Here is a 22,934-nt window from a genome sequence, read left to right as displayed (position 1 = left end):
TTTTCTCATAATAAGAAGGAAACTGATGAGCTCTGTGGTCTTACATGTTTATACTGATATAGTGATGGGGTAATCTGACCAACACATGCTATAGGCATTTACTGAACATTCAGCTACCTACATGATTTAATGTAATGAGATTTCTCTTTCTCATTTCCTATACAACTATATAAGTGCTAAAGATTAAGCTTATAATGCAAACTCAGGATGGTTGGACAGTTTAAGGACACAGTGAAAAAATAACATTTGCAAGGTAGATGATGAAATAGGTATAATACTTTTTTGCTCGTGAGCTTTGAAAAGCCCTATGACAATGTTGAATTAGAGAGAACAGGTGCAGAGGAAGGGCAGAAGACGAGGGAGAGAGAGAATCTCAAGCAGTCTCCACACCCAGCACAGGGCCCGATGCAGGGCTCGATTTCACTACCTGAGATCATAAGCTGAACAAAAATTAAGTCAGGCACTTAACTTACTAAGCCACCCAGGTGCCCCTGGGGTATTTTTAATATCAGGGATCATCAGAAAAATGAATGCCATCTTCAACAAAACACAACAAAAATATTGGACAATATTCTTTTTTCAATTCAGTTTTGGAAAAGAGAGGATTTTTTAAAATATGATTGTGAATATAGTTCTGCCTAGTGCATTACAGGTAAAACAATGGTCTTGTTATGTATGTATTGTTTTTTGAGCTTTGGAATTTTCTTGAGCTTTTTTTCTTTAAATTTGTCTGTCTGATAGAAAAACAAATCATCTTTGTACAAGTTGATTTCAGAGGCAAATATTTCATGAGATAATGTCACCATTGTCTGTTTCCATAGTCCAAACATATGTTATTAATGACCCCTAAGCCTTGGGACTTTTAATTTTACTAAAATATGATGTAAAACAAATGAACTTTGTTAATATATAAAAGTTGGAATCTCTAGAATTATATTTTAACTAAACCCCTTTGTAAGATTATACTATTTATAGTATAAATTGGGCTCAATTGGGCTATAGGGATTTCTTTTACTTCTTCATGGCAGTATATCAATAATTAAATATAATATCTATTTTCAAAATGTTTAAATAGTAATATCTGTCAGCTTAACAACCTTAACTCTTCAGAGAATTTTCTTTTCTACTAAATGAGTGTCTTTTGCATATACTTTTCACTATGTACATTTTCTAATTTTAGTCATAAATCTTTATAATTTAAAGTCAACACCTCACAAGGGCTATTAAGATACTTTGAAAACTTCCATATTACTTAAAATGATGTTAGAAGGACCAACATGCAAAAATTATGTTTAAAAATGTCATCCAGGCAAACTGTGCCTATCCCACAGAACCACGATAATAACAGGGAATTGTTTTCTTGCTCTCCTCTGTTTTGTTTTGTTTTGTTTTAACAAAGAAGACAAATATTAGACCACACAAGAATTTACCTTTTATTCTGAGAAAAACACTCTCCAAGTCTAAGCTGAAGTTAATAGCGAAAAAAATCACACAGTACAATTGAACACATTAAGTGTTTCTAATATGGATTGATTTCATACAATACAGTTTTGACTTCGGCATAAAATATCTCTGGATATGTGAGATCAAACACCGGCATACTGCATCCCCCCTGTTTGTCTTTAGGGATGCATTGTTGTAGGCCAGCACTGCAATGTAAGCAGAAAAGAAGTGCTGTATGTGAACATACATATTTTTGTGCTGTTTCTATTTTGAGTGTTTGATGAAAAGTCTAACACAGCATTTTTTTTGAATGGATATTTTATCTTTGTATTTTTTAAGCTAAAAGATTGCAAATGACTTATTTTCACTGGGGAGATTATTATAAACTAAACATTTGAGTGGTGGGAGGCACAGTTTGGTGACTATGTTTGAGCTCTCATTTGTTTGTTTTAAAGCAGTGGTGATGAGAACTCACTGTCTAGACCTTTTGTGCACAATGAGGTGAGAGATGAAGTATGGAGACTGCATTAGAATTACATGATTTTGTTATTCCTTTCAAGATAAAAAACCAGGCCCACTGCTTGATAAAAGAGTGGAATGATCTATGCCTTTATCTCTTACTCAGTCGTGTTCAGGTACAAAAATGTATCATTTCACCTCAGAATGATCCAAAAATTAAATAATTGACAATCTCCACCATGAAAATACAAGGACTAAACAGCTGCAATATTTATACCTGGAAGGACAGAAACAAATGGTGATTGTCAGCAAAGGGAAAGGGATTTTTGTTTAAAAACTTTAATCCTTCTTGTCATTCTGATTTTGGAACAATAATCTCAGAATACACAAATTTTGATTCCTCTCTCTCTATGTGTAAGATTCTTAATACACTTCTACATGTTTATACCATGTAATTAATATATGTAACCATTATATTTGGTTTAAACTTGATTAATACAATAAGATTTTGACAAAGGAAAAGAATATGCCATTTTAATTGTTTGAATAAATATAAAGCATGCTGTGGAATTCCACTTGTAACAGATCTAAATAGTGCATTTTTTTTTCTGTTTGTTTATGTCTTTTAGCATCTCCATCAATTAAACTCTTGGTGGATGACCCTATAGTTGTAAATCCTGGAGAGGCCGTAACATTAGTATGTGTTACGACAGGAGGAGAGCCTGCACCCACTCTCACCTGGGTCAGGTCCTTTGGGACTCTGCCTGAAAAGACTGTTTTAAATGGAGGAACATTGACCATACCTGCCATCACCTCAGAAGATGCTGGTACTTACAGCTGCATCGCCAATAATAATGTGGGAAACCCTGCAAAAAAGTCCACCAACATCATTGTGAGAGGTAAGTTGGCCTAGAGAATGTTACCACATGGATTTCTGGGATTAACCAGGGTATCGCAAAACGATGTTGGATATAAAAACATTTCCTCAAATATTGCATACATGTCTAACATACGTAGAAAATTATTTATAATTGATGAATGATGACTAATTATAAATGGAAACTAAGATTTCTGAACCTTAATAACCATGTTTTATATTTGCATTGGATAGTTTTTGTAACATATTCTTAATGATACTATGAAACTGTTCCATTGAATAGTTTTTATATGTTCTTAGTTAAAAAAATCATTAAAATGCAAATATGGCATAGAGCATTAAACATTATTATACAGATTGTGTATTAGTTTAGGAATTTAGCAAATGTATCAATTTAATGTTTAATAAACATTTAATGAATCCCTATTAGAAGCAGAGCTCAAAATTGTGGGATTATATAGAGATCTATAAAACATTACCTTGTACTCAAGGATTATACTATCAGTGAAAATAAAATATCTCAATTAATAGCCCTATGATACAGTGTTTGGGAGGCATAAGCAAAAGCTATAGACATATAAAAAATTCCAGTAACTTCTGGCTGAGGTTATTAGGAAATATCTAGTGACATTTACATCAGGTTCTATAGGCTGGGTAGAGTTTTAACAGACTGAGATTAGGGAAAGACATGGAAAAGTCAGAGATCATAAAAGACAAAGTGTATTTGGGAATTGACATAAAAGGTGAGTCACTAGGTCAACGGTAGCATTGATGTTCTAGTATGGCTGCTGCCACCTGGTGAGCTGGTACTACATCTTAGAGGAGATGTTATCCCTCCAGTTTGGAGGATGTAAGTTATGGTGCAAGGAGGTTGTGTTTCTTCACGTCTCACTTCACCTGGCATGGTCCTGTGTTGGGGATGGAGGCTGGACACCAATGGCTCTAAATTTAAAATAGATCCTCAGATCCCCCACTCTTCTCACAAGCAAATGAAAATTTCTCATATGGAGGATTATAATGGAAGCAAAACATAATTGAGTGTATTGAGATTAACATTAGTGATTTTGTGAACATGAATTATGGTGGTTTTGTTATCTGTTATTCTCCAAACTCTTAGAAATATGCTACTTAACCAAAAGCATACTGTATTCAAAATATTGCATGGTGTTAGATACAAATCAAGACACTCTGAAGAATGCACTATCTGCTATAAAATCGTAGGCCATACAACATTTAGTAATTGCAAGATATGCCATTATTTTATGTCTCACTACAAAGTAAAACATAATGCCAATTAAGTTACCACAGTGTTTTCTTATGAGATAGAATGTTACTGAAAGAAGTCTTTCAGTTCTGTTTATACTTAGGTTTCCTTTTAAACCATGTATCACCCATTAGTAGATGTAAAAAGGAAAATAAAGAAAAATAAATTGCTTAAATTATTCTTAAAATTTCACACTCAGAACCAACCCAACTCTTAATCCCAGTTCTTGATGACTATGGTTGTCTACCCAACATCTTTCTTTGTCATTAAGAACATTTATAATTCAGAATATAGGGAAATAGTGTCTCTGATTTTCTTCCAAGCCAGATCACCACTGCTGTACCCTGCTGACAGCAATTGTAAAAGGGTATTGAATGTAAGGTACATTCTGATTTTGGAGATGTTTGAATGTGAACATAAATAAGGATTTTAAAACCAATGAAATGTGATCTTTATTTCAGTTGTTTAATTTTAGAAATTTCTACTGGACAACTACCATATTCTAATGACTCAGCAAATTTGTAAGGGCTACATGGGGGTAACTACAAAGATCACTGACTAAATCCCTACCCCCAAAGGGGTTTACAAATCCATAAGGAAGATAAGAATACAAAGGAGGGATGCCTGGGTGATTCAGTCGTTCAGCATCTGCCTCTGGCTCAGCTCATGATCCCAGGGTCCTGGGATCAAGCCCTGCATTGGGCTCCCTGCTCGGCGAGAAGCCTGCTTCTCCCTCTCCCACTCCCCCTGCTTGTGTTCCCTCTCTCACTGTGTCTCTCTCTGTCAAATAAATAAAATCCTTAAAAAAAAAAAAAAAGAATACAATGGAATAATATATGGTGATAAATAAAAAGACAGGGTCCCTGAATGGAAGTATCTTAACCTTCCTAACTTTGATATCAGTATCGGTGAAATGACACTGCTCTAAGCCTTGTCTCAGTGAATAACCAGATTTTGTTCTTTGGCCATCCCAATTTCAAGGAAAAAAAAAGAAAACAAAACTGTACAAATTACCCATGTTTATTATTTCTGCTTTTTATTTATCTTTAAACACATGTTTTCTCAAATAGAAATACTTCTACCAAATCTTGCTACAAAAATTGTGAGATTAATTAAAGCATTGCCAAACAATTTTTAAGACTCACGGATGCAATGGAGAACATTTCATTCCATTATTCTGTCAACTGTAGGAACTCACTAGAGAAAAATGATGCATTAAATATAGTTTGACCAGAGGATTATCTGCAACTACATTGAATTCCTATACAACTGGAAGAATATCTAGTATAAAATGTCTGTGTTGCTCAGGTGCCCTCCATAAGGGACTAACAAGCCACAGCACATACAAGCTCAGGAAGCGATCTCTCCCCTGTTTCATCTAGCAGTTTTCATTATGTTCTTACAAAGGATAGTTTCCAACTTTGACAGGAATGACCTAAAAAAAATATATAGCCTAAAAATGTATTTCCCCAATTTATAGTTTATTTTTATGCCTTTAATTTATCTGAAGTGTGCATTTGCATCACCGTATTATATTACCAGTGGGACCTCTCAGCAGTGGCATCCACATCATTCATAAAATCGAGTTTGTGTAAAATGTTACTGAATAAAGAAATAGCCTTGGTTAATGGATCCTAGATTGCATGTGGGGAGAGAAACTGGTACAGTAATGTGAGGCATCTGATTTCTGCTACAAAGGCCAAGGAATTCAGTTAAAGAAAATGGTTCTCTTTTTATTATATCAAAGAAATTATTTTCAAGTCTTCTGAATTAGTAGACCTCTCCAGTGTCTCAGATTAACTGTGTTATGGGTACAGTAAAAATAGAGCTCTAGGTTTATTTTCCCCCCATTATTATCTGTAATTAAATCGAAATCCACAGACCAGGTTTTCTGGGCAAGCACAGGGATAATTTGTACATAGAATTCCCATTACCACTTGAGAATATTCATGGACAAAAAATAAGAATATAGGGTGCAGACAGGAATAAAACTCTAGAAACATTTCTGAATTTGTCATTTGATATTTTTAATAGGAAACTAAAACTTTAAATAATGTAGACAATACTTCATGTAGAAAGCAAGCTCAAAACTGAAGAGCAATCTCATGTTTTAATATTTTGTTAGATATTTATAAACATAGCTGCAGTGCTTTTTCTTATGATTCTTTAAGAAATTGTAATGATTGAGCCATGTTTCTCCCAAGTCCGTAGAGAAGCACCGTGGCCTGGGCTCAGTGCTTTCCAAACTCCTGTTCAGTATGTCATTTCCACATTTCTCCTCTGTCATGAATTGAACCACTGTGTTGAACAAGCATGGTTTATAACATGATCAAGACATTATTGTATTTTAGTTTCCTGTGGTCTCTTTAAATTTTATTCAGTGGCTTAATCTTCCCCTGTTTCAAGAACAAAAGTCAGACATATCCCATGACCCTTATACTCATTATTAGAAATAGAGAGTCTGACAGTACATTGAAATCACAAGCGCGGATTTAGTTCAATGTTTTTCGATGCATGATCCAACATAGTAGTAAAATTCCAAACCTGATTTGATGCAAAAATTTCTCTCCTGCCCGGCTCGGGTCCATACTGGGCTGGAGACCTGCAGTGGGAAAGCAGAGTTGGTGGTACGGTTGGCTTCTTCCTCTTTGTCTATCCTCCACCCTCCTGACCACCCACTCCACCCCTGACCTGATCGCCAGGTTCTGACGACCCCAGCTTGGGGTAGAGTAGGCAGGTCTTCTCTATATAGAACATTTTTCTTTCTTATGTGACACCTTATTGGACTCTTGGGAGATTCCTCTATCTAGAAGAGCATACATCCATGTGTATCAAGGATTGAGTTCTAGTGATGGAATCTCCCAAGAGCCCCTTAAAGTGCCACATTCTCTGAGCACAAGCTCTCGTGCAGTGTCCTTTCCCCCTTTCTGCTGAAGGTGTCTCTCTCTCCTCCAAGCAGCCAACTAAACAGAGTTTATGACAAGCCTCTCCCTCCCTGTGACTCTCATCTGTTTAGCGGAAATGCTTACCAGAAACTCTGTGAGAGCACAGACATTCCGGTGTGGCCACCGCTGTCCTGTCATCACACGGGTTTTGACTTCCTCAGATAGATCAGGTATCTTTTCAGAGAAAATATTTCAGAGCTCCGACTGGTCCCATGAAAAGCTCCTCAGTAGGATTGAGATGAAGTAGACAGGCTCCCCTTCTGCCACCTTGGTCCATGTTGGCTCTCTCTTCCAACTATACTCTGAATCTGGTCATATCTTGCCAAGTTCACTGTTACCACCCTTGTGTAAACTATCAATATATCTCCTGTAGTTGATTAAAATAGCCTTTTCATTAACCTTTCTGCTCTGGCTCCACTTTTTGAATCCCCTCTTTTATTCACTGTATAAGATGAGGTAGACTAGGCTGTTAACAAACAGACCCATACATGTAATTACATGAAACAAGAACACTTTAGATTTTTCTCATGGAAGAGTTCAGGTGTTTCCTAGACAATAATGCTGGTGATGGTGTTGTGTGTGGGACTGGTATGTACGTAGAGGTGGAGAGTCTGCTCCATGCAGTCATTCAGACACCTAGGTTGATGATGCCTCTCCCATCTTCAATCTGCGGCTTCTAAGGTTTCTCTGAGTGTTACTTCCATCCCTGTCAGCTGGAAGTGGGAAAGAGCTTCAATGAGCACACATGGGAGAACTTTTATGGGTCAGATAGGCATTGGTTCAACTCACATCCTATTGGTGACCTTCAGCACATAGTCACCCCATGACGTGAAGGCTAGGAAATGTATTCCTACTGTGTGCTCAGGAATAAGAGGGCATGGATTTTTGTCAACAGCTAGCCGTCTCTGTTACATTCATCCAAGAGCCAGAGTGATTGGAATTATCTCATCCTCCTGAAGAAAACTCCTCCCGTGGCTTCTATCTCACCTAAAATGGAATTCAAATTCCTCATCATCATTTCATGTCCCTCTCCTCTTTGCCTACTAGACTTTAAACTCATTATTCTTCTTTTTCTTTTCCACAACTTAGGACTTAAACATTTGCTGTTCTTTTGGCCTAGAATGTTAATTTTCAAATACCATCTTCTGGGAAATGACTTTGACCACCCTATCTGAAATAACCCACCCCAACTCCCTTGCATGATTTGTTGTTTCTTCTTATCACATAACTACCTAGAGTTATTTTATACATATTTAGTTATTTGTTTATTGTCTGTCTCTTTCATGGGGACTTTGGGGACGAAGAATTTATCCATTGTCTTATTCAGTGATGTATCCCTAGAACTTAGAAAATTACTCAGCATATAGTAGATGCTCAATAAATATATGGTGAGTAAATGGATCTCTTTTATAAGTTTACTGGCTTATAGTAAACATTTCTTCCAGACATCTATCTCCCTTTGATATCCTAATTATGTACTAAAGGATATTAAGCTAAATTAGGAAACTTTATATACATATTAAATCATACTAAACAGCTGTATGATGTGACTAGCTCATTTGAAAAGCCACATTATTCTGATTATTTATTGGTGTGTAATAAGCCACTCCCAAACAATAGCTTAAAACAGTAGCTGTCATTTGTTTTGCTCACAAATCTGGGGGTTGAGAGGCTCAGCTAAAAAATTCAGGGTCTTATATGATTGCGCTCAGAAAGTGGCTAGGGCTAGAATCATGTTCAAGGCTTTTCATTTAGATACCTGTTGTTAAACTAAAAAGTTTAAACAGCTAAATTCTTCAGGTCAGTCTCTGTCTCTGTCTCTGTCAATGACTCTCAGAAGTCTCTTTACATTCTTTCTCCACATGGTAGGTTCACGGTAGCCAGACTTCTGCTGGGTCCCAGGCAAAGATCCCAAGAACTGTGTGGATTCTTTTAACCTGGGCTCTGAAGTCATGCAGAGTCATATCTGCATTCTATTCAAGGCAGTGATAAAGGCTGGAGTGTTTCCCGGGCGGGATCAAAGGGAGGAGTGTCAAATAACCTACAGACATGTTTTTAAAAAAGGCATGACAATATGTGGTGTACTCCACAAACCGTATTCTTCACGTCAAATCCCATGCTGCTTCAAGCTCACTTACACCTCTTATTTTGTTCCCATTTTCTCCTTAATTTCATCAGCCCCTATCTTGAACCCCTGTCCTGTGCTAAGTGACACTGTAAACAGTTTTTTAATTTTAGAAATATTCCAGCCTATTTTTGTTGGCTATCATCTCAGATTTCGAATATGAAGAGAGAGAAAAAAATGTTGTCAATATTGAAATAGATTTAACCTTTATGGAGGAAGTCAATATGTATTCAGTGAGGCATGAATTTACATTGCCCTAACTGTGCAGAAATATACTGTAACCTCCAGGAACATCATAACCCTCTGTACTGAAAAGTGTTGATTTAACTAACTCTAGTGGATCCACGTGAAATGACCGAGTTCTCTCTAAAAATCTGAATCATGGTATTAAATGTTCAAAATTCACTTAGTGGAAATACATCAAATATTAGCACTCCTAGCATTACTAAATGATCTTTAGGCTTATTACAAAAAAAATGTGTAATTCTAAAATTCTATGAGAAAAAAATGTGAACAGTTGAGTGTATCAGTTCCACTTAGGTAATAGTAATAGTTAATACTGATTGAACACTTACTGTGTACCAAGCTACCAGGCACACTGTGTACATTAACTTTTTAATCATTCCAAAATATTCATGAGGCAAAAAATATTATGATTCCCATTTTAAAGAAAAGTAAAACTGAAGAGGGAACAGTTAAGTAACTTCCCCCGGACAAGCCTTATCTAAGCAGCAAAGCTGAGATTCAAAACCCACACAATATGGTTCCAGGGTCACTGGCTTAACCAAGGTGTTACAGTGCCTTACAAAATTTAGCCAAGTTTTAAAAAATATATAATCGACTCCCCAGCCCCCAAATTGAACTGACTAATGTCCTTTAGTATTTCCTGTATTTTTGCCTTGCCAGAGACTTACTAGGGATTCTTTCTTAAATATATAATCATTTTTGATTGGAGGAAATTCTGTTTTTGTTAGTCAGCACTTTCTTCTGTGGTAACAGTGGGCATACTTCAAGTTCTAACCAACAGAGTGTTTATAGTTTATGATTTTCTAAATAATATTGCATTGTGAAGGACTTGGCATGACTCCTTTACTTTTACTGCCTGTTTTACGAATTAATGTACAAGAATTTTAAGAATGTCTATTACTTAGAGCAACCAATTGAATCACAGAAGACAAAGATACAAAATAACTGCATGAAGAAGGCATGATATATAAATAAGGACAAAACAAGTAACCTATATTTAAAAAAGTATGTTCATTGTTTTTGCCAAAAGGTATCTATCTCAAGCCATTGATCAGAAAGTCAGTCATAATTAATTGACAATTTTCCAGAAATAATTGATTAAATTTAGCTTTCAAAGTGTTTCTAAAAGTATGTTATTTGTGAATTTCCAATAACAAGGTCATTGCACTTCCCAAGCATTTAGATTAATCAAATTAAATTTCAATTTATCAACAGTTTTCTTCCATGATCTGCCATTAATAAAAACTATAATGATCATAGCTGAAATTATAGAAAACCAATCTTTAACATTCTCCAAAAGCAAAGCTGTCGGCTGTGTGCAGGTGTCCCAATTATTCATGTAGATTAAATGCTCTATTTCTGTTTTCTCAATTTAATATTCTGTAGTAATTACCTCTCCCCAAAACACCAGAGAGAATTTTATTATATTATGTTTTATAGCTCTGAAATGGTTTCATTATTATTTTTTTTAAATTAATCTGGGCTATACAAAATATGAAAATTATCAAATTCAGTAGTTCTCATCTGAATATAGATAGCTTTCTTTTCCTAAATAGGATATGTCTAACTTATCTTTGTTCATTGAAGTAACATATGAGGAATTATCATAAAACATATAATTTCAAGTAAAAAACATTTGTCTAGATATTGCCTACTCTTATTATTTTTAAAGATTTTATTTATTTGAGAGAGAGAGCATGTGCACGAGTGGGGGGCGGGGCAGAGGGACAAGCAGACTCCCCACTGAGTGTGGAGCCTGCCTCAGGCTGGATCCCCAAAACCCTGAGATCATGACCTGAGTCAAAATCAGATGAATTAATTGAGTCACCCAGGCACCCCTCCTACTCTTATTGTTATATTTACATAAAGATATACAGATAGCTTAGTTATATATGTTTATTTTATTAAAGCTTATATTGTCCACCTTGGTAGATGGAGTCAAATTTACTCTAGTCAAAAAGAAACATGCCAACTGGTAGTAGTGCTTTAAATGTCAATACCTGCTAATATCCAGAAAATAAGAATCTTACTCAACTAAGATTATTTTTTGAATTATTTAATCAGTTTCTTTGAAGGCAATTTATATATTTTGGTTTTTTTTTTAGCTTTTGGTTTTTGGTTTTGTTTTGTATACCCAATAGTTGTAAAATGGGGCCAAAACAATGATATTAACTTGAAAACTACTAATTCAGATTTTTTTTGTCTTATTGTTTTTGTTTCATTAAATTTTTAATTTAAATTCAATTTAGTTAACATATACTGTATTATTGGTTTCAGGGGTAGAATTTAGTGATTCATCAGTTGCATATAACACCCAGTGCTCATTACATCCAGTTTCCTCCTTAATGCCCATCACCCAATTACCCCATTCCCCCACCCCTCTCCTCTCCAGCAGCTCTGTCTGTTTCCTATAATTAAGAGTCTCTTATGGTTTGCCTCCCTCTCTGTTTTCATCTTATTTTATTTTCCCTTCCCTTCCCCTATGTTCATGTTTTGTTTCTTAAATTCCACATGTGAGTGAAATCATATGGTGTTTGTCTTTCTCTGACTTATTTCCTTAGCATAATACCCTCTAGTTCCATCCACATCATTGCAAATGGGAAGATTTCATTCTTTTTGATGGCTAAGTGATATTCCACATCTTCTTTATCCATTCATCTGTCAGTGGACATCTGGACTCTTTCCATAGTTTGGCTATTGTGGACATTGCTGCTATAAACTTTGGGGTGCATGTGCCCTTTTGAATCACTATTTTTGTATAAATATCTTTAGATAAATACCTAGAAGTGCAGTTGCTGGGTCATAGAGTAGCTCTATTTTTAACTTTTTGAGGAACCTCCATACTGTTTTCCAGAGTGGCTGCACCAGTTTACATTCCCACCAACACTCTAAGAGGGTTCCCCTTTCTCTGCATCCTCACCAACATCTGTTGTTTCCTGAGTTGCTAATTTTAGCCATTCTGACCAGTGTGAGGTGGCATCTCATTGTGGTTTGATTTGTAATTTTCCTGATGTGAGTGATGTTGAGCATCTTTTCATGTGTCTGTTGGCCATTCGTATGTCTTCTTTGAAGAAATGTCTGCTCATGTTGTCCGCACATTTCTTGACTAGATTTTTTTGTTTTTTGGGTGTTGAGTCTGGTAAGTTCATTATAGATTTTGGATACTAGCCCTTTATCTGATGTCATTTGTGAATATCTTCTCCCATTCCATAGGTTGCCTTTTAGTTTCGTTGATTGTTTCCTTTGCTGTGCAAAGGCTTTTTATCCTGATGAAACCCCAATAGTTGATTTTTGTTTTGTCCTATTGTTATGACAAGACTTATTTTCCAAGCCTACTGACTCACCACACTGAGTTAGTGTGAGTTAAATCGTCTGTAGGCACTAAGGTATAAGGAAAGAGATCTGTGATATGGTTCTGGCTTCCCCTAAATTAGCTGTCAGATCATGAGTATATAAATAGGCCTCTGCTTGCTTTTCTCTACAACTAAGAAATTGCAGTAAATAAACTCTAAGATACTTTGGCTCTAACCACCTATGATTCAGTATTGTCAAAATGCACCTTAACCTATGTCCATTTCTAGTCTTAATCATTCTTTATTTCTGTTTACAAACTTACCCATGGAAATGCATGAGTATAGAGACATGGCTTTACAGCTTTATACATATTAACACAAGTATTAAAGAACATTAAACTTTAAAACAAAATTCTATTTTCTATATTTTTTTAGTTACTTACCTCAGGATATTAAACCAAGAAGATAAATGTGAATGATGCTTTCAATAGGCATTTAGAAAATTTCTACTCCAGACTGTATCTGCATCAGTTGCTATGAGGACAAGAAGAGGAATGAGTGCAGTCCCTGAAACCATGGATTCTTACACTTACAGGGAGAAAAATATCAGGCATACATCCTAAGGAAGACCATAACCACAATAGAAGCATAGGCATGAATTGTTGGGAGCTCAGATGAAGAAACAATTAATTCTGATTCGGGAGAAACAGGAAAATTCCACAGAGGAGGGTGACATATGAACTGGTCTTTGAAAAATGAGAATCTTTACATATTTAGAAATGAAGTGTCTCTTTTCTTTGCTGCCCAGAATGGTGACATTAACTAGCTTTTTGAATTCACTCTATTTTCTTATACATGAAATGTTAGAAACTGTTGATAACCTTTTAAAGAAAAATCTATATTTAACTTCCATTTTTATAATAGAATATTTTCAGAAACTAATTTATACATTTTATTTTATGATTTTACACTTGATCTTAGCCAAAAGGCCGAGAAGCGATTATTTTATGATTTTAAAATAATGCTTAAAAGTTAACTTTTTGCAGTCTTGCATGAGATTTTATATACAAATTTTAATTGAATTAGTCAACCTGCCAAATTTTCTCTTTGCTCTGTTTTTGTTTCCCTTTGAATTTGGTCTTAAATACTTCCAAAACCAATGCTCTCTTTAAATGCTTCAGGAAATTTCTAGAGGTGCCTGGGTGGCTCAGTTGTTAAGCATCTGCCTTTGGCTCAGGTCATGATCCCAGGGTCCTGGGATCGAGCCCCACATCGGGCTCCCTGCTCGGCGGGAAGCTTGCTTCTCCCTCTCCCACTCCCCCTGCTTGTGTTCCCTCTCTCGCTGTGTCTCTCTCTGTCAAATAAATAAATAAATCTTTTAAATAAATAAATATATGCTTCAGGAGATTTCTAAATAGAATCAATCAAACCTAGTTCTTAAATTATTCCTCTCCAGACTCCGTAAGATATCTTCATTTTAGCTTTCAAAGAATCTTCTCTTCTCTAATTTTTTTTTTACTTTTTTGCCTCAACAAATATACTTATCTGAAAATTATGCATGCATGTAAATCATCAACCCCAAAATTCAAGTCCATCTTAACCAGAATTCATCTGTTAAGATTCAAGTGTTAATGACTAGTAAGTGAAAATTTATCCATGGAAGGTCAATAAATATGTTCCAAAACTATTTAATTAATTTTCAAAATCACGAAGTTGGAAAAATACTTTAAAAACTTTTAATATTTTTTAATTATAGAAGGTTTAAGTCATATAAACATTAGGATTAGTCTTTCCATGCTTTCTGTAACTTATGCCCCATATAACGTTACTATACTTAACATGCAGAGAGATAATACAATTCACATTTGAGTTTCAGCCACGGTAGAGTGGATGAGGCGAACCCATTAAAAAAAAAAAAAAAAGGAGAGAGAGGTGTCATTTTATTTATCTGCTTAGGTCAGTGGTTCTCAACTGGAGGCAATTTTTTCTTTTAAGGGATATTTGGCAGTTTATTGAGACATTCTTGATTGTCAGAACTGGAGGTGGTGGTGTGCTATGGGTATCTAAAAGGTAGAAGCCAGGAATGCTGCTGAGCACTGACAGCCTCCACAAAAAAATAATTATCTTATCCAAAATGTCAGTAGTGTTCCTTTCAGGGGCACCTGGGTGACTCATTCGATTAGGTGTCTGACTCTTGATTTTGGCTGGGGTCATGATCTCAGGGTCATGGGACTGAGGTCCATGTTGGGCTCCAAGGTGGGTGTGGAGCCTGCTTGGGATTCTCTCTCTCTCTCTCTCTCTCTCTCCTTCCCTCTCTAAAAACAAAACAAAAATCGTGCTGCTGTTCACAAACTCTGCTTAGATAAAAATTTCCTTTAAAACCAATTTAAAAGGTGCATAATCCTATACACAGGCATACACAACAAAATAAAAACAAAGAAAAAACACAATTCCAAAAAACACTGTACATTTTGATACAATATTAATGTCAGATTGTAATGCTTCTTGACATACACCTTAGAGTTTCAGATGTCAGTACTTCTTGACCTGACACTCATCTCGCTCTGGGAGTCATCTTGGGAGAAGGCTGTCATCTGGCCTGTGTGGGCAGCACTTACTGGAACTTAGAGCAGGCCTCTTCCCTGTGGCCCATCTTTATCAGCTCCTATTTTCTGGGTTATAATACTTTCTCTCTCTCTCTCTCTCTCTCTCTCTCGGTCTCAATTGTTCACCTAATCTGTGTCTTAAGACTCTTCTGGGGGCACCTGGGTGGCTCAGTTGGTTAAGCAGCTACCTTCGGCTCAGGTCATGATCTCAGGTCCTGGGATCGAGTCCCACGTTGGGCTCCTTGCTCAGCGGGGAGTCTGCTTCTCCTTCTGCCTGGTGCTCTCCCTGCTTGTGCTCTCTCTCTCTCCCTCTGCCCCCCCCCCCCCCCCCCAAAAAAAAAAAAAAAAAATCAAAAAAAAAAAAAAGGCTCTTCTGAAGCTCTGTACTCCATTTGTTAACATTTCTCACCTCATTTGTTAAAGTTTTTCAATGTGCTTTCTAATTTTTGAAACCTAATTTTTACTCTAATGGTAAGAGCTCTATTTTAGGCTTCCATTGCTTCACCCATTAAGCCCCATGGAGTCAATGAACACAGTCAAATGAACACAATATTGTCATTTATGGCCCTCCCGATTCCTGTAAAATCTCATGTTTCCCGTAGCACTAGAAGATATCCTGTCAGGTTATCCAAGACGAGAAACCAACATAATGGAAAATGAAATAATGGATACTTATGTTGCCTTTATCAATTTCCTTCCTAAATTTTCTCCTAATTATCCTGGTGTGTGTGTGTGTGTGTGTGTGTGTGTGTGTTTGATCTAAAGACAATGTAAAATGTCATATTATGGCTCCTTATAGTACAAGTTAAATGCTAACTTTCTTTACAGAAAGTTTTACGAAGGATTGTTTCTAGTGTAGCACATTTCATTTCCTTTCACAGTGACTATTAATTTCTTTTAACAGAAGTAGAAAAACTCAAAAGGGAGGCCTGTAACAGATTGCCATTGGTCTATTAATATAGAAGTTTATTTAGTGGGAGTTCTCAGAGAAACACTATCTTAAAAATGCAGTGTAAGATATTTTAAATTATTGAAATATAACAGAAATTGTGAAAGTTAAAAGTATATAGCTTAATAAACTTTCAGAGAATGAGCATATGTGTGTCACCAGCACCCAAATTGAGAAGCAAAGAATTCATAGCTGTCAAGAAGCTTTCCTCCTGCCCTTCCTAGACAGCATCCCTGAAATGTGACCTCTATTCTGACTTCAAACTTCTTAGATTAGTTTTGTTCTTTTAAATTTTATATAAAAGGAACTATACAATGCAATTTGTATCTAGATTTCTGTCCCAGTATTATATTTGTGAGATTCATATGCTGCTGTGTATAGCAAGAGCCTTTTTATTTTCATTATAATATAGTGTTTCCCTACATGCATATAATAAAATTTAATCTATTTGACTATTTATGAACTTTTATTTTCAGTTTGACACCTTTAAGTGAATAGTTACATTCAGAATATTTTTGTACCAATCTTTTGGTGAACATATGAATGCATCTCTATTAGACATATACTTAAGAATTATAGGGTAAAAGAAGGTTGATATCTAATACCAAATCTTCCAATGTACATCTCTACAGGCATTCTTTTTGTTCCACATCTTTGTCAACACTGGATATTGTCTGTATTTTTTATTTTAACCACTCTGTTGGTACTATGGAATCATACTGTGGTTCTAAATTACATTTGTCTTATGATGGATGAGTCGAGCAACACTTCAAATGGTTTTTGACCATTTGATTATCTTTTTGACAATCACTTTTTCAAGGCTTTGGCCCATCTCCCCTCCCACACACACCCCCATGCCTTTTGAGTTTTATTTTTTTCTTCTTTATTTGTAGAGTTCTTTGTATATTTTGAAATGTCACTTGTTGAATATATTTATTGAAAAATATTTCCTCCTACTTAAGGGCTTGCCTTCTCACAATCTTAATGTTGTCCTATAATGCACAAAAATCTTCATTGTGTTGCAGTCTAAACTATCAAAAAAATTTTAAGGTTAGTGCATTTTGTATCCTACTTAAGAAATCTTTTCCTAACCCCAGGTAATAAAGATATAATCATATGTTTTCTGCTAAAAGTTTCATTGTGTTACCTACAACATTTAACCCTTAATTCTTTTCAAATTGATTTTTATATGTGGTTTGAGGTAGGCATAAGGTAATTTTTTTCAATTTCAATATCTAGTTAATTCATTACCACCTATAGAATTGACCATTCCTTCCCATTACACTGCAGTATCACCTTTGTCATACATAAAAGTATCAATACATGTGGCTCTGTTTCTGGACCTATTTTGTTTCTATTAGTTTTTGTTTACACTTATACTAATATTACTGCATCTTAATTACTATAACATTATATTAAACTTTAAAATCTGGTAGTACAAGTATTCTGGCTTTTTTTTTCTTCTTTTTCAAGATTGCCTTGGCTATCCTTGGCCTTGTGTGTTTCCACATACATTTTCCGAGCGGCTTATTAATTTTAGTTCACCCCCACAAAAAAAAGCCCCTGAAATTTTTATTTGGATTGAATTGAATATGCAAATATTCCAATCTGCCAGCATTATCTATCCCTTCATTTGGTTGTCATCTTTAATTTCTTTCAAAAAATTTTGTGATTTTCAGAGGAATGGTCTTAAACATCTGTTAGATTTATTTTTAGTATTTCATAGTTTTGTTGTTTTTGTTCTTGGTAATGTAAATAGTATCATTTTAAAAATTTCACTTCCTATTTATTTTATGCTGGTATATAGCAATGCAAATGATTTTGTATATTGACCTTGTATTACTCAACCTTACTAAATTCACTTATTGATTATAATGATTTGTCTTAGATTCTTTTGAATTTTCTATGTACAGAATCATGTTGGCTTCAGATAATGAAGGATGTATTTCTTCTTTTAATCCTTACATATTTTATATCTGTTTCTTGACTTGGTTTTTTGCCAAAGATGTCCAAATTACATGTGTAAAAGAAGTAGAATATCATGTATCCATCTCTTTTTTCCAATCCCCTGGGGAAAGTTTTAAGTAGTACACCATTAAATACAATGTTTACTGCTGGCATTTTAGTTATATTATTCTGTTCATAATTAGCTAAGAATTTTTAATGAGTGCTAAATGCTGTCAAATAATTGAATCATGCTGATAAACACAAGAGAAATAGGGGAAACAAAGAATATGTGAGACATAGAAATCAAACCCAAAGGAGGAGAAAGAAAATAATTTAAAAAGGGCATATGTCAATGAAATATAAAAAAAAAAAAAAATTAAAGAAGCCAAAAATATGTTCCTGGATAACATTAACAAAGTTGATAAATTCTTAAAAGGACTGATCAGGAAAAAAATAGACAAAATACAAGTTACTAACATCAGGAATGAAAGAGGTAGCATTACTATAGAATTTACAAACTTAAAAAGACAATGAAGGAGTTTTATGAACAACTTTTTGCCAATATAGGTTTATTAAAAAGCACAACTCATCAAAACTAACATAAGAAGACATTTTTAAAAATTCATATTCTTCATTCATATTCTAAATATTCATCATTTAAAATATCTAAAAGAGAAAACATGGCCTATTGACTTCACTAGTGAAATCTTTTAAACATTTAGGAATAAATAATGCCAACCCTGTACACACACAAACAAAATTCATAAAGTCAAAAAGGAGAAAACACTTTCTAAAATCTGAACAAAGTATTAGCAAATCAATTCCACCAATATATAAACAGGATAATACAGAATTATCAAGTGGATTGTATCCAAGAAATGCATATTGGTTTAACATTCAAATAGCAATTAATGCAATTTACTATATTAACAAATTAAAATGAAAAATAATATTTCAGTTAATACAGAACAACTTTTGGTAAAATTTAACATCAATTTTAGAAATAGAAGGGATTAGTCAACCTAATCAAACAGAACGACAAAAACCTATAGCTAAGATAATACCTAATAGTAAAATACTGAATACTTCTTTTCCAAAGACTGGCAACAAGAGAATGATGTCCATTTTCATTACATCTATTCAACATTACACCTTCTGCAGTTTCCACCAGTGAAATAAGACAAGAAAAAGAAATAAAACCCAGTGGATTATAAATGAAGTGAAACTGTCATTCTTCTCTGATGACATATTCTCAATAAATCTATAATAAACAAAACTGACCATAAAAATTGAGTTTTATAAAATATCAAAAACTTCTATTTATTAAAAAACACCATTAGGAAAGTAAGCCAGAAATTGGGAGAAATTACTCTCATCCCATAAGTATGCAAATAACTTATAACCTGATTATATAAATAACTCCTGCAATTCAATAATAGAACAACAAACTAATATTTAAAAATAGGGGGAGACTTGAAAAGATATTAATATATGAATGGACAGTAAGCACATGAGAAGTGTAAATTACACTTCAGTACCAAAAAAGGTAATAAAAAAAGCCAAGTCAGCAAATACATTTTTTCTTTTTTGCTATGTTAAGTTTATGTAAAATCAGTGTTACTTTCTACTTCACTATTCAGAAAAGAATTCTCAGGAGAAGCCCTCAGGGCTTATAGATTGCTTTGTACAGAGATTTTCAATTATAGATTAAATTTTCTTCTATAAATACAGTCCTATTAAAATATCTGTTTCTCAAGCTTTTTTTTTCCCCCTAAGAAACTGAGTATGTTTCTTAAACCGTCAAGTTTTTTGGTATAAAATTGCTCTAATTAATGTCATTATCTTTTTATTTTTTTAATTTATTTTTGGTTCAGTGGCATGCTAGTAAACCAGTTTTATGGGGGAAAAAGTGGTTTGATTTATAATACTTACCAGTTTCCATGTTGTGTACAATCAGACCATGGCCAATTTCAAGTTGTGTAGTTGGGAACACATGCATACAGTTTGTTGTCATGAGCAGGTATGAGGTAGTTCCAACATACTACTGTTGTAATCTGTAATAAAACCATGATACTGGTAATATATGTCTTCTTTATTTGTTTTTCCTTATTATAAGTTTTGCTTAAGGTCATTCAATGTCATTAGTTATTTTAAAAAACCAATTTTCTATTTTCTATTTTTATTTTTATTTTTAAGATTCTATTTATTTGAGACAGGGAACACAAGCTGGGGAAGTGGTAGAGGGAGAGGGAGAAGCAGACTCCCTCCTCAGGGCTAGATCCCAAGACACTGGTATCACGACCTGAGCCAAAGGCAGATGCTTAACTGACTGAGCCACCCAGGCACCCCCCAGTTTTCAATTTTTTTTAATTTCTTTTTTATTTTTTAGTTTTCTCTGTTGTGCAGACATTTTCTGTTATAATAATTTCTGCCCTTGATTATTTCTTTCCTTCTTTATCTTTAGATTTAAAATGCTAGTTTCCAACTTCTTATAATATGGATTGGATTATTGATTTAAACTTTTCTGTTTTCCTGATATAGGTTTTTAGGCTATAAAACTTCCTTTAAAGTATTACCTGCATCCCATGAGTTTTGATATGTAATATTTTTATTATCATTCAGATTGAAATACTTTCTAATTTCCAGTGTGATTTTTTTTATCTTTGATCCAGTGGTTACTTAAAATTATATTGCTCAAATTCCAAACACCTGAGATTTTTAAATTATATTTTTATTATTGATTCTAGATTAATTTCATTATGATCAGAGTTCATATTCTTAATTACTTTCATTTTTATTTTATGACTCAGCATGTTGGATTATTTTTGCTTCTTTTTTTAAATTTTTTATTGTTATGTTAATCATGATACATTACATCATTATTTTTGATGTAATGTTCCATGATTTATTGTTTTGCATAACACCCAGTGATCCACGCACTACGTGCCCTCTTTAATACCCATCACCAGGCTAACCCATCCCCCCACCCCCCTCCCCTCTAGAACCCTCAGTTTGTTTTTCAGACTCCATCATCTTTCATGGTTCGTCTCCCCCTCCGATTTACTCCCCTTCATTCTTCCCCTCCTGCTATCTTCTTCTTCTTCTTTTTTTCTTAACATATATTACATTATTTGTTTCAGAGTGACAGATCTGTGATTCTTCAGTCTTGCACAATTCACGGCGCTCACCATAGCACATAACCTCCCCAATGTCTATCACCCAGCCACCCCATTCCTCCCACACCCCCACCACTCCAGCAACCCTCAGTTTGTTTCCTGAGATTAAGAATTCCTCATATCAGTGAGGTCATATGATACATGTCTTTCTCTGATTGACTTATTTCATTCAGCATAATACCCTCGAGTTCCATCCACACCATTGCAAATGGCAAGATCTCATTCCTTTTGATGGCTGCATAATATCCCATTGTGTATATATACCATATCTTCTTTATCTATTCATCTGTCAATGGACATCTTGGCTCTTTCCACAGTTTGGCTATTGTGGACATTGCTGCTATAAACATTGGGGTGCACGTACCCCTTTGGATCCTTACATTTGTATCTTTGGGGTAAATACCCAGTAGTGCAGTTGCTGGATCATAGGGTAGCTCTATTTTCAACTTTTTGAGGAACCTCCATACTGTTTTCCAGAGTGGTTGCACCAGCTTGCATTCCCACCAACAGTGTAGGAGGGTTCCCCTTTCTCTGCATCCCTGCCAACATCTGTCGTTTCCTGACTTGTTAATTTTAGCCATTCTGACTGGTGTGAGGTGGTATCTCATTGAGGTTTTGATTTGGATTTCCCTGATGCCAAGTGATGTTGAGCACTTTTTCATGTGTCTGTTGGCCATTTGGATGTCTTCTTTGGAAAAATGTCTGTTCATGTCTTCTGCCCATTTCTTGATTGGATTATTTGTTCTTTGGGTGTTGAGTTTGATAAGTTCTTTATAGATTCTGGATACTGGCCCTTTAATCTGATATGTCATTTGCAAATATTTTCTCCCATTCTGTTGGTTGTCTTTTGGTTTTGTGGACTGTTTCTTTTGCTGTGCAAAAGCTTTTTATCTTGAGGAAATCCCAATAGTTCATTTTTGCCCTTGCTTCCCTTGCCTTTGGCGATGTTTCTAGGAAGAAGTTGCTGCGGCTGAGGTCGAAGTGGTTGCTGCCTGTGTTCTCCTTTAGGATTTTGATGGACTCCTGTCTCACGTTTAGGTCTTCCAACCATTTGGAGTCTATTTTTGTGTGTGGTGTAAGGAAATGGTCCAGTTTCATTCTTCTGCATGTGGCTGTCCAGTTTTCCCAACACCATTTGTTGAAGAGACTGTCTTTTTTCCATTGGACATTCTTTCCTGCTGTGTCAAAGATGAGTTGACCGCAGAGTTGAGGGTCCATTTCTGGGCTCTCTATTCTGTTCCATTGATCGATATGTCTGTTTTTGTGCCAGTACCATACTGTCTTGATGATGACAGCTTTGTAATAGAGCTTGAAGTCCGGAATTGTGATGCCACCAGCTTTGCTTTTCTTTTTCAAGATTCCTCTGGCTATTCGGGGTCTCTTCTGGTTCCATACAAATTTTAGGATTATTTGTTCCATTTCCTTGAAAAAAGTGGTTGGTATTTTGATGGGGATTGCTTTGAATGTGTAGATTGCTCTAGGTAGCATTGACATCTTCACAATGTTTGTTCTTCCAATCCATGAGCATGGAACGTTTTTCCATTTCTTTGTGTCTTCCTCAATTTCTTTCATGAGTATTTTATAGTTTTCTGAGTACAGATCCT

The 22,934-nt window shown here is 35.0% G+C and overlaps 1 protein-coding gene and 1 pseudogene across 4 annotated transcripts in view; one reads left to right on the top strand and one right to left on the bottom strand.

The window, feature by feature from the left end:
• Positions 1–22,934, top strand: part of MDGA2 (MAM domain containing glycosylphosphatidylinositol anchor 2) — a 799,761-nt gene that overhangs the window by 523,608 nt on the left and 253,219 nt on the right. For all 4 annotated transcript variants that reach the window (XM_073895162.1, XM_073895160.1, XM_073895161.1 and 1 more), the window contains one exon: positions 2,532–2,801. In XM_073895162.1, the coding sequence (XP_073751263.1) occupies positions 2,532–2,801 (270 nt within the window). The remainder of the gene's footprint in view (positions 1–2,531; positions 2,802–22,934) is intronic.
• Positions 13,573–13,653, bottom strand: LOC112822863 (U2 spliceosomal RNA; annotated as a pseudogene).

The sequence above is a fragment of the Callorhinus ursinus genome, unplaced genomic scaffold (genome assembly GCF_003265705.2).
Source record: "Callorhinus ursinus isolate GAN/ISIS: 27379988/994484 unplaced genomic scaffold, GSC_fseal_2.0 scaffold8, whole genome shotgun sequence".
Taxonomy (NCBI): domain Eukaryota; kingdom Metazoa; phylum Chordata; class Mammalia; order Carnivora; family Otariidae; genus Callorhinus; species Callorhinus ursinus.
Note: the sequence above shows the minus strand (reverse complement) of the source record. Positions and strands in the feature narration are given on the sequence as shown.